This window comes from Mus pahari, chromosome 4 (assembly GCF_900095145.1).
Source record: "Mus pahari chromosome 4, PAHARI_EIJ_v1.1, whole genome shotgun sequence".
NCBI classification, from domain to species: Eukaryota; Metazoa; Chordata; class Mammalia; order Rodentia; family Muridae; genus Mus; species Mus pahari.
Genome location: NC_034593.1, coordinates 31011908 through 31029294, shown reverse-complemented (window position 1 = coordinate 31029294; position 17387 = coordinate 31011908). Strand labels below are relative to the sequence as shown.

The 17387-nt window shown below is 39.5% G+C and overlaps 1 protein-coding gene across 3 annotated transcripts in view; it reads left to right on the top strand.

Moving 5' to 3' along the window:
* Positions 1 to 17387, top strand: part of Bbs7 (Bardet-Biedl syndrome 7) — a 39028-nt gene that overhangs the window by 1793 nt on the left and 19848 nt on the right. For all 3 annotated transcript variants that reach the window (XM_029538078.1, XM_029538079.1, XM_021196086.2), the window contains exons 3-11: positions 1139 to 1201; positions 1412 to 1587; positions 4285 to 4471; positions 6320 to 6392; positions 7426 to 7542; positions 8998 to 9128; positions 11359 to 11443; positions 12845 to 12947; positions 16081 to 16273. In XM_029538078.1, the coding sequence (XP_029393938.1) occupies positions 1139 to 1201; positions 1412 to 1587; positions 4285 to 4471; positions 6320 to 6392; positions 7426 to 7542; positions 8998 to 9128; positions 11359 to 11443; positions 12845 to 12947; positions 16081 to 16273 (1128 nt within the window). The remainder of the gene's footprint in view (positions 1 to 1138; positions 1202 to 1411; positions 1588 to 4284; positions 4472 to 6319; positions 6393 to 7425; positions 7543 to 8997; positions 9129 to 11358; positions 11444 to 12844; positions 12948 to 16080; positions 16274 to 17387) is intronic.

The following is a 17387-nucleotide window of genomic DNA, read 5'->3' as shown; positions in this document are numbered from 1 at the left end:
AAAAAAAAAAAAAAAAAAAAAAAGGAAAAAAGAAAAAAACAAACACTCCATTTTTGGTAATAATTCACTCTGTGTGCCATGGAAAAAGAAGTGTAAAGTACAACAGAACATTGATTTCTTTAAACTTTTTACTTTGTTGTTGTTTTGTTTTTACTTATTTTATTTTTGAGACATGCTTTGATGTGGCTGAGGCTAGCCTCGAACTCTTAATCTTCCTACCTCAGCATCAGAAGTTTAGGGATTGTAGGCATTTGCAGTCGTCCCTGGTTTAAATCTTCTCTTACTGAGTTAGTGTTTTTAATGTTGAACTTTGTATTAGCTTGACATCTTATAGACAAAAACTAATTATTTTGTAGAGTAGTATGGTATTTTAATAGTCGTAAAGTAAATATATTATTTTGATATGTTAACATTTATCAAGATGAATTACAAGATTTTTTTTTCTTGATAAATAGACTTAAATTCATTATTTGACTTTTGGCTGCATTTTCGAAGTAATTTAAATAAGGTCAGTTCTTACAAATAAGGTATTTAAATATATGAGAGAAACCTGACATTTTAAGCAGAATTTCAAGAATAATAAATCAAGATTATTGTTTATTATATTCTAGATATAACAGCACTTCTCCAAAAGTTTACTCATTTAAATTGCGAGGATCTGAAAGAACTTGTATGTAATATCAGTACTTACTATACAAAAATTAAATCTCAGAAATTCTTTTTTTTCAGAAATTCTTAAATTCATCATGTTTACATTAAAACCATATTTTTATTAAAATATTGAATAAATATTTATTTAATAAATATCTATTATTTTCAAAATAGGATAACAGAGATAATAGTGATGTTATATTTTTGCAAATTCTTAAGCCAAGGTAAGTTTTCTCTGCTTTCAGTCTGTTGTGATGATTTTGTTTTGGTTGCAATACATAGAAAAAAACTCATTAAGTCAGTTTACATGTATATATAGTTGAAAATAGAGAAAGATCTTCAAGTAGCTTTTTCAGATAACTGTAACTTGTGCTGCTATATTTAAATTTGATGGGGTTTCTTGGGTATTCCTGTAGTGTGTAATCTGAAGGCACTGGTGAGCTTTTTAGATAACAGTAAATTTAGACTGTGAATCCATGTGTTACAGGTGGTTCTTGGAGATCAAGATGGAGTAGTGATATGCTTCGGCATGAAGAAAGGAGAGGCTGTGGTGAGTGGAGCTGTTCTACGGCAGCAGCTTTTCCAAAAGACAGATGCACTGCTTGCTGGGTACTCCTAAGTTAGAGTCTTCCTGAAATGTAGAAGTGGAAAATATTTGTTAACATTGTATACATTTAAAATCATAGCTTTTATAGTACAGGAAAATGTTTACAGTGAAATAACTAGTACACTTAACTTTTTTCCCAATTGATTTTTACAGTCAGTGTTCAAGACTTTACCAGGGCAGAAGATCTCAAGGCTGGAGCTAGGAGGGGCTGTTAGCACGCCTCAGGAGAAAATCTTCATTGCTGCCGGGTCCGAGATTAGAGGCTTTACCAAGAGAGGGAAACAATTTCTCTCTTTTGAAACTAACCTCACGGAAAGCATTAAAGCTATGTATGTTTTGTTCTCTTTTATGTTTACATATGTATCTATCATACATCTGATTAAGTTAGTATACATTAGTAGGTTTTTCTGGAAAAGAAATTTGGCTACAGGCATTTCATTAGTCAGAACCTGGAATCAATACACAGTTGATTGACTGTTGAAATGTTTTCAACTTCACATTGTGTATGACTGTGTGTATGTGTGTGTATGTGTCTGGGTGTTTATGTGAGTGTATGTGTGTGTATGTGTCTGTGTATGTGTGTGTGTATGTGTGTCTGTGTGTCTATGCACTCACATTCACTTTTTGTTTTGTGATCATTTTTAAAAATATATTTTATATTTTTCATAGACATAGTAATTGTGCACATTTATAAATCACAAAGTGACGTTAATATGTGTATATGATATGTGATGTCAGAGTGGAGTAATTAGCATATTCATCACCTCAGACAATTTATGTTGGGAACATTCTCAAACCTCTCTGCTAATTATTTTGAAGTGTGAAGTTGTATACATTCAGTTTTCACTGTCTGGTTCAGTTATGATTATGGTAATGATAAGGTATTTGTAAAAAGTTAAAAAAAGAACCACCTAGGTGCACAGGTTCTATTCCTCAAGTGTCTTTGGTAGTTCTGGTTTTGAGGCAACGATATTATGTTAAAAGGGTGACTGGTCCCTGAAGTGGTGGCGCTTGTCTGTAATCCCCATACTTGGGAGACTGAAGCAGAGGGCCAGTCTGGGGTGTGTAACGAATCCCCCGCCGTATGGGCTGTGGAGTGAGGCCTGGTCTTAAGAAACAAAACCTGGTCTTTAAAGTTGATGGCCGCCAAGGGTTGCAATTTCTGGTGAATTGGGTAAAACAACATGAAAAATACAAGGCTTCCTGGCATGTGAAATTTCACAGTTAAAAATTTAGTCCGTGTTTCCTATCGGGTGGTGGGGCAAGAGGGTAAGAGACAGAGATGGGCCTGCATTGCTATGGTTTATGGTAGAGACCAGAGGACGACTTCACAGAGTGACTCTCCTACCTTTATGTGAGTTCTGGGGCAAGAATGCAGGCCATCAGGTTTTACGTGGCACGCTCTTTGCCTCCTGAGCCATCTCATCATTCCTGAAATTTTAGTTTTTGAGCCATGGGGGCTAGAGAGGCCGTAAAGTTCATGTAACTTCCCTCCTTTTTTTCATTTGTATTATTCACTCTGTATGTCAATTGCTGCCCCTCTCCAGGTCCCCTCCCTTACACAGTCCCTCCTGGCCATGTCTCCCTCCCTTTCTCCTCTCCTCTAAACCTTATTAACCCAAGAGCTTCTTGGGAAGACTAGCAGCGGCAGCCTCCGTCACTTGATAAGCAGAGAGACTAGGAGTGGCTTTTAAGTTTCTTCCTTCGCTGCAAGGCAACCAAGTGGTCCATGTAGCCAGAGGCCTGGTTTGGACACTACTAGTTGACAGCAACTCTCTCTAGTGGACAGAAGCTATGTGTCATTCTGTGCAGTGCATGGCACTTCTCTTGACTGAGGACTTTAAAAATCTGGTTTGGTGAAGTGAGACAAGAGTTCCGCAGCAACAAGTGAAAAAGATTTCAAATGGTTTTAAATATATATATATATTAAATTTTAATTTTAAATTTAAATTTAAATTTAAATATTAATATTTAAATATATATATATATATATATATATATATATATAATGTGTTTGAAATGATCTTGAAAATCAAGAATTAGGAACTTGCTGTGATTCTTAGCTACACTTTGTTAAAGCCCATGATAAATGAACTTCTTCCCAAGGTAACACTCTAATGAAAACATTTCCATCATACATTCGTCACTTACCTTAAAGTCAGTTGAGATATACTTTTCTAGGCACATTAATGTGACGCTAACTCTGGAGCTGAAGTTATCCCTACCTGCGGTCTCTCATTCCCAATATGAGCCATTAGTCCTGGGAACATTTTGCTATTCAGTTATAAGAGGGATATTAACCTTCTACAGGATTCTGGGTGCTAATGTGCTACTTTGGGTATGCCAACTAGAACAGTGCTTGACAAATGGTACACACTGAAAAAGTTTCTCTATTGATGTTGTTTTTAAAAAACAAACAAATGGAGGCACGTGTTGTTAGTTTTGGTGAGCCCTTACGGGGAACCCTGACTTACCGTCCACACTGCCACTTGTCAGAGTGAGAAGTGGCTCATGTATCAAATGGCTAAAGATTAAAGCTGCATGGTTTGTGCCTATAATTCCACACTTAGCGGGGAAAGTCAGTGGATAATGGTTCCAAGGTCGTCCTCAGCCATTAGGGTGAGATCAAGGACAGCCTAGAACTGCTCAAGAACCCGTCTTTAAAGAGAGAGGGCGCATAGAGATTATGTGGGGGAAATGGAAAAAAAAAACTTACCTGTATTAAATGCAAGTAAACTGTTTTTACCTGTTAAAAATAACTGTCGGGGCTGGAGAGATGGCTCAGTGGTTAAGAACACTGACTGCTCTTCCAGAGGTCCTGAGTTCAATTCCCAGCAATCACATGGTGGCTCACAACCATCCGTAATGAGATCCGACAACCTTTTCTGGTGTGTCTGAAGTCAGCTACAGAGTACTCATATAAATAAAATAAATAATAAAAATCTTTTAAAAAACAAAAACCAAAAAACTGTCAGTTGCCTGTGCTTTAATATGACCGTCCTAAATTACCATGTTAATGTCTTCAGGTATATCTCTGGCTCTGACCTCTTCCTCAGTGCAAGCTACATCTATAATCACTACTGTGATTGCAAAGACCAAAATTATTACCTTTCTGGAGACAAAATCAATGATGTCATCTGCCTTCCAGTGGAAAGGTTATCTCGCATGACACCAGTGTTGGCCTGCCAGGACCGGGTGCTCCGAGTCTTACAGGTGATGTCCTTTGAATTTTTATGACTCTTCATTATCCAGTAAATCATTGCGAGTTGCGAGTGCCATATGCTTTAAGTTTACTTTACTTCTTCTATCTTATTCCAGACAATGTGCTGACATCTTTTGAACATTTTTAGAATAGATACAGAGAAGGAAACAGCCACCTTCCACTCACCCATCCCCAGTCCAAAATGCCCACCATCAGATAAAGAACTTGGATACAGATAACTACTGTCCCCATGGTCCCCACTTGCTCCTTCAGTGCTTTTCTAGTCCTCAGAAACTGAAAGGAAAAATTGGGTAGAAGAGGAGGTGACAAATAATTTGAATTTATCAATCATTTAAACACATATGGAATAAAGTACTCAGTAAATAACCCATTGCATAAATAAATGGTAGAATGTTTGCCTAACATGCTTGAAACCTAGCGCTCCATATACCTGACAGTGTGGAACAGGCCTGAAATCTCAGTACACAGGAGGTGCAGGCAGGAGACTCAGAAAATCAACATCATCCTTAGCTTTGTAGGGATCTGCCCAGGATATATGAGATCCTGTTGCAAAATATACGAAGCAGGAGTGGGCAAGCAATCAGCTACAAGTTGCCTAGCTGATTTCTAGATTTTGCTTTGTTTCATAAAAGGCTATCTGTATTCTGATTTGTTTATTTGCTTATTTATCATTTTATTTTCTTGTAGACATGGTATTACCATGTAGCTTCTGTATGGACCAGAACTTTGTAGACCAGGATAGCCTCAAACTCACAGAGATTCACAAGTCTCTCTCTCTCTCTCTCTCTCTTTCTCTCTCTCTTTCTCAAGACAGGGTTTCTCTGTGTAGCCCCGGCTGTCCTAGAACTTACTCTGTAGACCAGGCTGGCCTTGAACTCAGAAATCTAGAAATCCACCTGCCTCTGCCTCCCAAGTGCTGGGGTCAAAGGTGTGTGCTATCATGCCTGCCTGCATTCTCATTGGTAAAAATAAATCACCAAGGACGTGTGAAGAGAGAGAACAGAACTTTTTCCTTCTGCTGCATTCATTTCTCCTTTCCTGCCTCTGAGAATACTCCATCCTCTGAACTTGCGTCCTTTACAACTGTGTGTGTTCCTTTTTTGCTTGTAGATATCTATAAATTTTAAAATAATTAATAAAGGATACACATATGCCTTTTTCCAATGTTCTAAATCTACATTAAAATTTTGTAAGTGGTATAGTATACTCACTGAATTATGTAAGTGGCAAAATTGAAAACAAACAAACAAACAAAACACATACGAGGCCCAGCTTGTTTTCTTACCTAAGTAGTAGACGATTCTGCCCCTGCCCTGCTGTGAGTCTGGGGAATACAAAAAGGCAAAGCCAGACTTTTTTATGAGCAGCTTTGGGGGTGCTCAGAGTTTTGAAGGTATTCTGTGTAAAACTCCAGATAATAACAGAAAAGACAGAAGAAATGACACTTGTTCCTGCAGAGTTTTGAAAGGAGTCCGCCAGTCTGTGGTTTGCAGATAAGCAACATGTTAGAAATGTCAACATACCCCTTGTCTAGAGGTTCATTAAGTTGTCTGGTCTTTGGGTCTGGTTATTATGGATTTTCGTTTTCTGATGAAGTCGAAAGTTAAAAAAATGAAAGCTATTGAAAGTAGAGAATATATTATGTATTTTTCTCCTTGGCATATATATTTCATTTCCAGTGTGTTAATATATGCAAAATTATTGACAAACACATTCATACTTATGACCTACTTTCTTAAAGCATTTTATATGTTTAGATACTGATGTTTCTAATCATTTCCCATATTCTTTTTGAATGTTTTTCAGTTTCAGTTTTTAAAATTCTTGTTTTCCTCCAGGGATCTGATGTGATGTATGAAATTGAGGTTCCTGGTCCACCCACCGTCTTAGCACTGCAAAATGGAGATGGAGGTAATCACATTGAGTGGTCACAGCCAGCCATGCATGCAAGAGGAAGTCAAAGCAGGGAGTTGTTACACAGTGTAGTAGTAGTGTGCTCTCTTCCTCTCACTGCCTGATCAGTTATGAATTACGAATCAGTGAGCTTCCTCATCTTGAAGTCAGCTGTAGGGAATACGCTTCACCTTGTGACTACATGGTGACAATTTTATTCTTTTTTGGTATTTCAAGACAGGGTTTCTCTGTGTAGTCCTTGCTGTCCTGGAATTCACCTTGTAGAACAGGGCTGACCTCGAAGTCAGAAATCCGCCTGCCTCTGCCCCCTGAGTGCTGGGATTAAAGGTGTGCACCACCACGCCCGGCTCTAATTTCTTTAATCATAGAAAATAGTTACATGGTGTAGGGAAAACATGTTTGGTTCTCTTTGATGACAGACATTGTTGTCTTAATAAGAGCAGAGACATGAAGGTCATACTGTTAGGATTCCATAGGAAGCTGGGCGTGGTGGTGCACGCCTTTAATCCCAGCACTCGAGAGGCAGAGGCAGGTGGATTTCTGAGTTTGAGGCCAGCCTGGTCTACAAAGTGAGTTCCAGGACAGCAGGGCTATACGGAGAAACCCACCCTGTCTCGAAAAAAAACAAAACAAACCAAACCAAAACAAACGAAAAAAAGGATTCCATAGGAACCACCTCAAAGCAGAGGAGTAATAATAGAACTTAAGGGCCAGCCTTCTTAGAAAGAAGAAATTCTAGATAAAGTCACTTTAGTTCAGAAAAATTAAGTGTAAACAGAAGGTATAGAGTCAACATTCTGGCATATATGAAATTTTTTCTATTTTTTATAAATGTATTTTTCTGATACATTAAAAACAAACTACATATGAATGGTATCATGATGTTTTGATACATATATACCTAATATTCCCCCTTTAAAATTTTCCCTTAACGTAGCATTTGAAAAATGAGATTTTTACATTAAAAGGTTTTAAAAAGGCATTTGTGTTTTTGTTTGTGTATTTGTATGTTTGCTTTACTTTTCACTAGGTGACTCTGGAGAAGGTCTTCTGTTCGGCACATCAGATGGAAGACTCGGGCTTATTCAGATCACAGCATCCAAACCAATACACAAATGGGAAATTCGAAATGACAAAAAGCGGGGAGGTAGGCTTCCACACAGGTCAGGTTATGGAACGTCAGCAATCATTTAGTGCAATAGAGTGTGCAATGCATTCTGTTTGATCTAGTTCTATTAGACAGCAGGCTTAGGGATTTACAGAACCACCTCTGATATACCTACTGTTTCCTTATGGCAACTGTTAAACTATAGATGTAATTTTAAAAATTAGAAATGCTACTTGTAGTTTGGGATAGACATACAGATTAATACCCTTTAGTCCATGTTAAACCTTTTAACTGGGATAGAGAATTAATTGGAATCTAGGATATAAAGAATGTAGTAGTGGGTCAGAAACTATTCCAAGTTTTTAAAGACTTTATATATTTCCAAAGACTTACACCCAACTTGACAGCCAGTGAGATGGCTCTTTATATGCACAGGCATTTGTCCATGTGTTCATGTATCCTTTAGCAGATACTTCCTGTGGGCGAGAGCGCAGATGCAACTCTGAATGTTCACTGCCCCTGGTCATCTGAAGAGAACACAGTAACAGTGTGTGGTAGAGGGACGGCGGGCACAGCTCCCTCAGACTCAGTGCCCAGAGGAAGAGGGTGCTTGAGGAAAGGCAGATTTGAACTGAGAAGATTTGGGGAAAGAATATTCTAAGAGGAAGAAAAATTAATAATTGCAAAGCCCTTGCGATGGCGATGAGCTAGATTCATTGGAGGGCAATGGAAAGACCATTGTGGTTGAGCAGCAGTGTGGCCCGAGGAGAAGACGCAGGAGCAGGGACAAGGGCTAGAGGTCCCTAAAGCCTTGGAAGAGGGGATTTCAGGTAGAGTGCTGTGGGTAGTCCTGGGAGAATTGTATGTGGAAGGTGTGACACGGTCACATGGATCTGGGAAGAAACACACGTTGGAAACATCGAGAGCTTAGAAGTTGTAATTACCATGATTTATTATAGTTCAGAGCATCCTGGTTCATCCTCCCTATTATGGAAGTAGAAAGAAGAGAAAGTCCGTGTCATATGTGGAGGCCGTGCCTGGGTTTGATACAGAGGGGAGAGAGTGATGTCAGAGAGAGCCTGGAGTTGTTTCGCCTGTGCAGCTGAGTGGCGTAATTGACTGCATGGAGGCCGACCGGAGAGTCAGCAGCGCTGAAACACTGTAGTAGAGAAGTGAACAACTGTGCTTGGGGACAGAAGAGTGTGAGATGCCCGTGTGTACAGGGAGGTGCCGAACTGGACATAAGAGCCTGGGGCTTACTGAGGGTCAGAGCTAAAGGGAGATGTGAACGTGGGTGCATTGCTCTGTAAAGTGTGTTCAAAGCTTTGGAAAGAGGGAAACACCCAATTATGTGCAAAGTTGTTCTTTTTTTTTTTTTTTTTACAATAAGTTTTTGATGACTGTGGTATGAAGATATATGAATACATGTCTACAGTGCATCTATCGGTTTCCTATCTCACCACTCTCATGGCTTATAACTCCTCCTTTTTATAGGTATCTTGTGTGTTGACAGCTTTGATATCATGGGTGACGGGGTTAAAGATCTACTTGTTGGGAGAGATGATGGAATGGTGGAAGTGTATAGTTTTGAAAATGCAAATGAGCCTGTGCTACGGTTTGATCAGGTAAGTTAATTTAGAAAGATTTGTGTGGGGCCTGGGGTGGTAGCTCGGTGTGGAGAACGTGCCTAGTGCGTATGAAGTCCTGGCTCTGCCCCTAATATTGTAAGCCAGAACAGCCAAAACAAAACAAAGGCTGTATACTTACTGTTGGCTACTTATTGTAGAGATGAATGATAGTTTGAATTTTGGTAAATTAAAAATATAGTACAATATTGGTTTTTTTTTGTTGTTTTAAACAAAATGTTGTTATTCTATCCCAATCTGGTGGTGAGGCCTCTAAATCCCAACAAGAGTCTGAGGCAGAAGGATCAGGAATTCAAGGCCTGCCTGGAAAAGTAATCGACTTTAATGAGACTCTGTTCCAAAGCAGAAACGAAGAAGGGCCAGGACATTGCTTACTGGTAAACAGTTTCCTAAAGTGCCCAAGGCTCTAGGTCTGGCCAGCAGGACAAATAAATAAGTACTTGTAAAAATGTTCCCATTATCAAAATCTCTCTCAAAGTCACATGTTTACTGGTGGAGTATTGCCCTTAAGTGGTAAAATAAATTCCTTTTTCATTATCACTCTTATATATAATTTTAAATGTATTAGGTATTAAGTATTTTATTCTAGCTTCTATAAATCATAACAATACAATATTGGGGAGACATGTTTCATTTTCATTGATGAGATTGTTGTTTCATGGTAATAAGAATGTAGACATGTAGGCCATACCACTAGGATTCTTTAGAAACTACCTTGAAGCAGGCACTTCCTAATAATAGTCTCGCATCTAGACACTTAAGGACCTGTTTTCTTAGAAAAGAAGAAATACTAGGTAAAGTCATTCTAGTTCAGAAATTTAAATGTAATGAAAAGATATAGAATCAATATAGACAAGCATTCTGGCAACCATGGAATTTATCTTTTTTATTAATTTATTTTCGGATACATAAAAGCAAAAATTATATATGAATGGTGGTATATAATGATACCAAATAGTTTCCCTTTAAATGTTTTAAATTACATTTATTTATAAATTTATTTATTGTTTGTGGAGCGGTATTTGTGTGTATGTTGTATGTAAGCGCACACCACGGCACACATGCGGAGGTCAGAGGATAACTTTCAGGTGTTGGTTCTCTCATTTCACCATGTGGGGCCCAGGAATCAAACTCAGGTTTCGGTTTGGCTGTAAGCATCTGTACTCACTGAGTTATCTTGCCGGTCCCTGAGTATAATGTTTAAATACAGTTAGACATATTTCTTGGGTGAAAATGCTCAAAATGGTTTCTTGTAGCCCTTTGAAACATATGCCAGATAATTGCCAGCTGTAGTCTCCCTGTACAGTGGCAAGCACTCCTCCTTCCTGTGTCATGATTCACCATCAGAACTCCAAGTAAGTAAAACTGAATCAAGGGTCTGAACTTCATACATATGTAACTATATTGATGCTCCCTAACCAGCTTTCCCGTAGTCATCCCTTCCCTACCCCTCAACAACTGCAGTACCCGCCATTCTGTCCTTCGCCCCTGTGAGGTGAAGGCGTTCTGCAGATGAATGAGAACATGTGTACTATGTCTGGCTTATTTCAATTCACATGATTTCCAGTTCTATCTGCATTGTTTGAAAACACAGGATCTCCTTCTTCTGTGGCTATACAGTATTCTGTCTGGTGCTACGAGTGCCGCTCTTGATTACTGTGCTGAGTGAGGTAGGAGAGGGCCGGTTGCTTTAGAAAGAGGTTCAGTGTGGCTTTGGTTCTTCGGAGAGAGAGTGGGGTCGTGGTGTTCCTGCTGACATATTCCTAGTACTGCACTTGCTGAGGACCTACACTTTATTCCCTGATGCATGCCTATGGCTCACAAGAGCCTGTAACTCTGGCTCTGAGGTGTTCTGAGGCTTCACGATTTTTTGGGTGCAATCATGTGCACTTACCTCACCCACCAAACACATATAAATATAAAACCACGTTAAAGGAATTCCATCGAATTATATTAAAATGCATGAGTATGTTACTTTAAAATGAAATTATATATGGAAAGTGCAATGAAAATAAAAGTTGATACACACTATGCATGTTGTGTACACGTGCACAAATGAGAGAGAAAGAGGTGGGGGGAGGGAGAGGGCGAGAGAGGAGAGAGGGGAGTAGAAGTAATTTTTTTTTTTTTTTCTGAGACAGGGTGACTTGTTTCCACATGTCTTTGAAATGTTTAACTATTAGTGAAGTGGATTTTACGCTTACTTTAGATGCTGTCTGAAAGTGTCACATCGATCCAGGGTGGCTGTGTAGGAAAAGATGGTTATGATGAAATCGTGCTGGCCACATATTCAGGTAATAATGATAGTTGTAGCTGAAGAATAAGAAAAACTTGTGTGTGTGTGTGGAGAGAGAGATTTGGCATATGATACGTGTGCTTGCGAAGCCTGACAACTGAGTTCCATCCTCGGCTGCCGTGTTGGAGGAAGAGCCCCAGTTCCTGCATGTTGCCTGACCTCTTTCACACAGGTGCCCTGCCATATTGCCCTTTATGCCCCTCTCCCTATCCAAATAAATGTCGTGTTAAAAAGACGAGGAAAATGGCTGGGGCTGGGGCTGTAGCTCAGAGGTTTTGTTGTCTCAAATGTAGGCCCTGTGTTAGACCTAGAATTTGAGTAATATTTTGAAGACAGTTCAGCCTGTCTCTAGTACCTTTAAAATCAAATTGTTCAATTTCAAGAGAAAATATTTACTAAAATCAAGACCATGTTTGAGCCAAGTGTGGTGGCGCACACCTTTAATCCCAGCACTCAGGAGGCAGAGGCAGGCAGATTTCTGAGTTCAAGGTCAGCCTGATCTACAGAGTGAGTTCCAGGACAGCCAGGGCTACACAGAGAAACCCTGTCTCGAAAAGCAAAAAAACAAAAAAACAAAACAACAACAACAACAAAAAAAACAACAAAAAAAGACTATGTTTTGGCCTAATGCATTTCATATAAAACCTTAATTTTGAAGTTTAAAAAAAAAAGTCTCACAGTAGTCATAGCAGTGCAAATTTCCACGACAATAATGAGCAACAGCCAAGTCTGCTTTGTCAGCCACATTTGAATTTGCTAGAATGTACTGACTTATACCATACTTGAAAACTGAAGATTTTAAGAATTGAAAGATTATAGTCATCTATAGGATGGAACACAGGGCCCCCAATGGAGGAGCTAGAGAAAGTACCCAAGGAGCTGAAGGGGTCTGCAACCCTGTAGGTGGAACAACAATATGAACTAACCAGTACCCCCTGAGCTCGTGTCTCTAGCTGCATATGTAGCAGNAGATGGCCTANTCGGCCATCGNTGGGAAGAGAGGCCCCTTGGTCTTGCAAACTTTATATGACCCAGCACAGGGGAATGCCAGGGCCAAGAAGTGGGAGTGGGTGGGTAGGGGAGCAGGGGCGGGGGGGGTATAGGGAACTTCCGGGATAGCATTTGAAATGTAAATAAAATATCTAATAAAAATAAAATAAGAATTACAAAAAAAAAGAATTGAAAGATTATAGCACTTCAAGGAAATCGTAGTGTCATGAAATGCTTGAGTACTTCCTTTAGAGAGTGAATATTTTTCCATTTGAACTTTTTGTTCCACTTTTTTAAGAAGTCCTGGGCTTTTAGGTGGATGGTGGTGGACAAAGGGGGGTGTAATTAGGGTTCTACCTGCTATTACACTCAGCATAAAGTCACGCATGATTGTAATTCATCTTTCTAGGCTGGGTGACAGGGCTGACCACAGAGCCCACTCATAAGGAAAGTGGACCAGGAGAAGAACTAAAACTTAATCAGGAAATGCAGAATAAGATTTCTTCTTTAAGGTAATGGGTTTTTTTTTTAAGATTTATTTATTTATTTTATGTATGTGAGTACACTGTAGCTGTACAGATGGTTGTGAGCCTTCATGTGGCTGCTGGGAATTGAATTCAGGACATCTGCTTGCTCTGGTCGGCCCTGCTCCCTCTGACCCTGCTTGCTCCAGCCCAAAGATTTACTTATTATTATATGTAAGTACACTGTAGCTATCTTCAGACACACCAGAAGAGGGCATCAGATCTCATTACGGATGGTTGTGAGCCACCATGTGGTCGCTGAGATTTGAACTCAGGACCTTCGGAAGAGCAGTCAGTGCTCTTAATCGCTGAGCCATTTCTCCAGCCCTAAGGTAATGTTTTTTTTCTTTGCTGTTTCCATCTCAACATTTGCACTTGTTTCTTCTTGTTAATCATAGGACCACAAGCTTTATTTTATTGGTAGGAATGATAAATCTATAAAAGTCAACTTGAGAAAATTAGCCATAAGTACTGATTAATATTTTGAGTTTGAAATATACCTTCCCTATGCATTATTCGTTCAGTTGTTGTTTTGTGGGACATGGTCTCACATAGCCGAAGGTTTTCCCTAACTCATCTGTAGCTGAAGATGCCCTTGAACTCCTGACCCTTTTTGCTAGGTGCTAGACCCCAGGTGTGCTGTACCGCACCACCTAGGGCCTTCATCTGCCCTACTGATTCAGAATTGCACTGTTTTCATTTGCTTAGCTGTAGGTAGTTACAGTGTTTTGCTTCTGTTTTTCCAAAGCATTACAAATAAAGGAACAGAAGTGACTAGAGTTTTTCTTTAACCCTAATGTTGACTTCCTGTGAACCTTCTGATCTGTAAAACTCTCTTGCTGGACTGGACCTGCATAATGTTGATTCCTTCAGTTCTGAGATTGCTTTAACAGCCCACTCAATTCGATATGTCTTGAGAAGGGTTGACCCCATGCTTACATACAATAAGGAAATGGAAGATGATAAAACTTTTATTGACTGAGAACCCTGTAGCCCTTGCTAACTTGTTAGGGAAGTGAGAGCTCACCTTTTTGGCATAGTTGAAGGCTACAAGAACTTTTAAGGCAAGAGATGCCACAAGTACCACTAGCATGCTCTTGTTTGTAAAGACCACTAGGAAATCATTATATAAACTAACATGCCTGGTTCATTTAGGGTCTCATAGTTTCTGTAATAGGAAATAGGAAGATGGCTCAGTAGATAAAGCACTTGCCAGGAAACCATAAAGTCCAGAGTTCAGATCCCCAGAACGAATGGAAAGAGCTGGGCAGGCATAGTGGTCTCCCTATAATCCCAACACTCAGGAGGCAGAGATGGAGACTTGCAGTCACTAGCTAGCTAGACTAACTGCAGTGACAAATCCAGGTTCAGTGAGAAACTTTGCCATGATAAATAGTGACCAAGAAGGCCTTACACCAATTTCTGGCCTCCACACATATATGACATATATGCATATGCACCCATACACAATGCATCTGCATGCATGTAAACATATGAACACATGTATATGTTCTGAGATTTCTGAAAATTTGTTTCTTTTAAAAACACTGAAATATTATAGAGAAATGTGCTTTTGGGGGGTGGGACCTAAAGAGAATAAAAAATGTCCTTTTGTTTTAATCCCAGGTGTAGGGATGTGGGGCTGCTTCAGACTGACAGCAGCAGCTGACTATGATTTGTCTTGTGCTCTAGCAGAGATGTGGTTTTGCCAGCTGCAAACAATTTCTGCAACTGTGGGAACTTTTCAGAGACTATATAAATGCTAGGGCCCTGAGAGGCAGGTTGGTGGTTGGTGTGTATGTGTGTGTGTGTGCGTGTGTGTGTGTGTGTGTGTGTGTGCGTGTGTGTGTGTGTGTGTGATATTTGTTAGTAGTCATTCTCAAAGAAGAAACAAAAGGAAAGAAATTAAACTCAAAGATATCTCTCTCTGTCTCTCTCTGTCTCTCTGTCTCTCTCTGTCTCTGTCTCTCTGTCTCTGTCTCTCTCTCTCTCTCTCTCTCTCTCTCTCTCTCTCTCTCTCCTCTCTCTCCTCTCTCTCCTTCTTACTATCCAATCTTGTGATAGGAGGTGAAACTGGGGGATAAAGAGTGGAAAAAAGAAGCCACCAAGTGGCAAAGATCAGCTACACACATACTTTTTAAAAAGCATCAAATAGAGCTAGTGACTGTTACTAGTTCCTCAGTGCAATATCTAGAAGAGATTATCAGATCCTTTGAAACTGGAGTTATAGTTGCTTGCTGGTGTGTGGGTGCTGCAAATTGAACCTGAGTTCTCTGCAGGAGCAGCCAGTGATCTTCACAGCTGAGCCATCTGTCCACCCCCAATAACTTTTTTTAATAATGTAGTCTTCCCCTTCTTGATTGTATTAGAATATAAGCTATGTTACAAATTTTTATTCTTTTGTTCATTCAGCACATGGAACATTGGGATAAATATGTAATATTGATTAGAATTATTTCCTGGATAAATTAATATTTTCCTTTGTTTATTGCACACATCCCATTCACTCTCCTCAGACCTCACCCCCTAAATTTGGGCTAGCTACCTTCATATTGCCCCAGCTGTTACTTCATTTGCATGTAACCTTTGCCCTCAACAAAACACCCCTTGACAACACTCATCGAGAATTTGCTGCAACAGTTGATGGATTCTCAGTGGTGCCACTGGTTCACCATCCTTGTCGTTTCCAACGTGTTAATATTTGGTGACTTCCTCCCTATTTTGTGCATCTACCTTAATGACCTATAGAAAAGTGTATGTTTAACTGGCTTCATGCTTTTGTCATTAGGTCTTCTGTGTGTTCTTGTATTGGTTTCTCTTCCGATCAGTACTGTGTGCAGCTGCCACCATGGTAATGTGTTAGATTTGGTAATTTGTAGCCTGCCTTGATAGAGCTCTATTAATATTAGTTATTGGACTGAGCAGATGTTTCAGCTTTTGGATCAATGATAAATGATGTGGAGTCATTTTGTTAGTCATAGAAGCAAAAGTGTTCCTGTTGGTATGAAATAGTTTAGCCTCTAAACCTGATCCCTCAAAAGGAAATATCTCACTTTTTTTGTACACACTGCAGGGATTTCAAATGTCAGTGGGAGATAAGACTGTGTGTGTTTTCCTGCAGGACTGAATTAGAACACCTGCAGTTTAAGGTGCTTCAGGAGAGAGAAAATTACCAACAGTCTTCACAATCAAGTCAAGCAAAGTCAGCAGTCCCTTCATTCAGTATAAATGACAAGTTCACATTGAATAAAGAAGATGCTAGCTACAGCCTTGTCTTGGAGGTGCGGACTGCAATAGATAATGTCTTAATACAGGTAAGCACAATGCCTTGTTTCTTAATGTTAAGCTAGATTTGTCTTTTTGGCAAACCAGTCACACATACTTATTATTAATAAACATTTTTAATTCTAGACAGTAATTTAAATGTTTACAAATCTTGTTAGATAGTCAGTTTACTTATAGGTTATTTGAGTTATATCTTTAGCTTTATTTATTATATAACCAAATATAAGTGAACCTCAGTTTTCAGGAGGAATAGAAAGGACTACAGGATTTCTTTCTTTGGCTCCTTCTAGGAGAATCTTGTTTGTTTGTTTGTTTGTTTGTTTGAGACAGGGTTTCTCTATGTTACTCTGGCTGTCCTGGAACTCACTCTGTAGAACTGGCTGTCTCTGGTTCCCAAGTACTAGGATTAAAGGCATGTGCCACCATGACCAGAATCTTGCCCATGATGTGGCTAAGAAAACTCCAGTATCTGCTAGGTGCCATGGCTTAGCCTGTAATTGCAGCACTCACAGGGCTGAGGCAGGGGGATTGCTGCAAGTGAGATCTTGCCTCAAACACAAACAAAGCAAGGAAGCCTCCAATATTTAATGCCTTTATTAAAACATTAGCTTACTTATTAACCCAGTGGATTCCGGCTAGGCAAGTAGACAAAGTAGATCATCTCAAAGTGTGAATTATTGATAATAATGGCTAACTAACAACTATTTTTTTAACTAAGTTGGAATATAGCCATGAAATAGAAAAAGATAAACGGAAAATAACTAGATGAAAACCCAATAAAAATGAAAGGGTATTAAATTGGAAGAAGGAAATGTATCTGTCGAAAAGATGCAATAAAGAAATGGATTACTAATTAAATAGAAGAAACCTTCTTCAGTTGTGTTAGTTCACAGGCTGCCACACTGAACCTCTCTAGGAGCTCCAGTCTCACACACCACAGATCGGCAGCTTTCTCTTAGAAACTGCCCCACTGAGGAGTTCACATGGCTGCTCTGTAATGACGAAGTTCAGCTTGATAAAAAGGAGCCGCTGGCTAGGGAGATGGCTGAGTCACTGGAGTGCTTGCTGTGCAAGCGTCAGGACCTGGGTGTGGGTCCATAGGGGCTGTGTCTAGAGCATCAGGGCCTGGGTGTGGGTCCATAG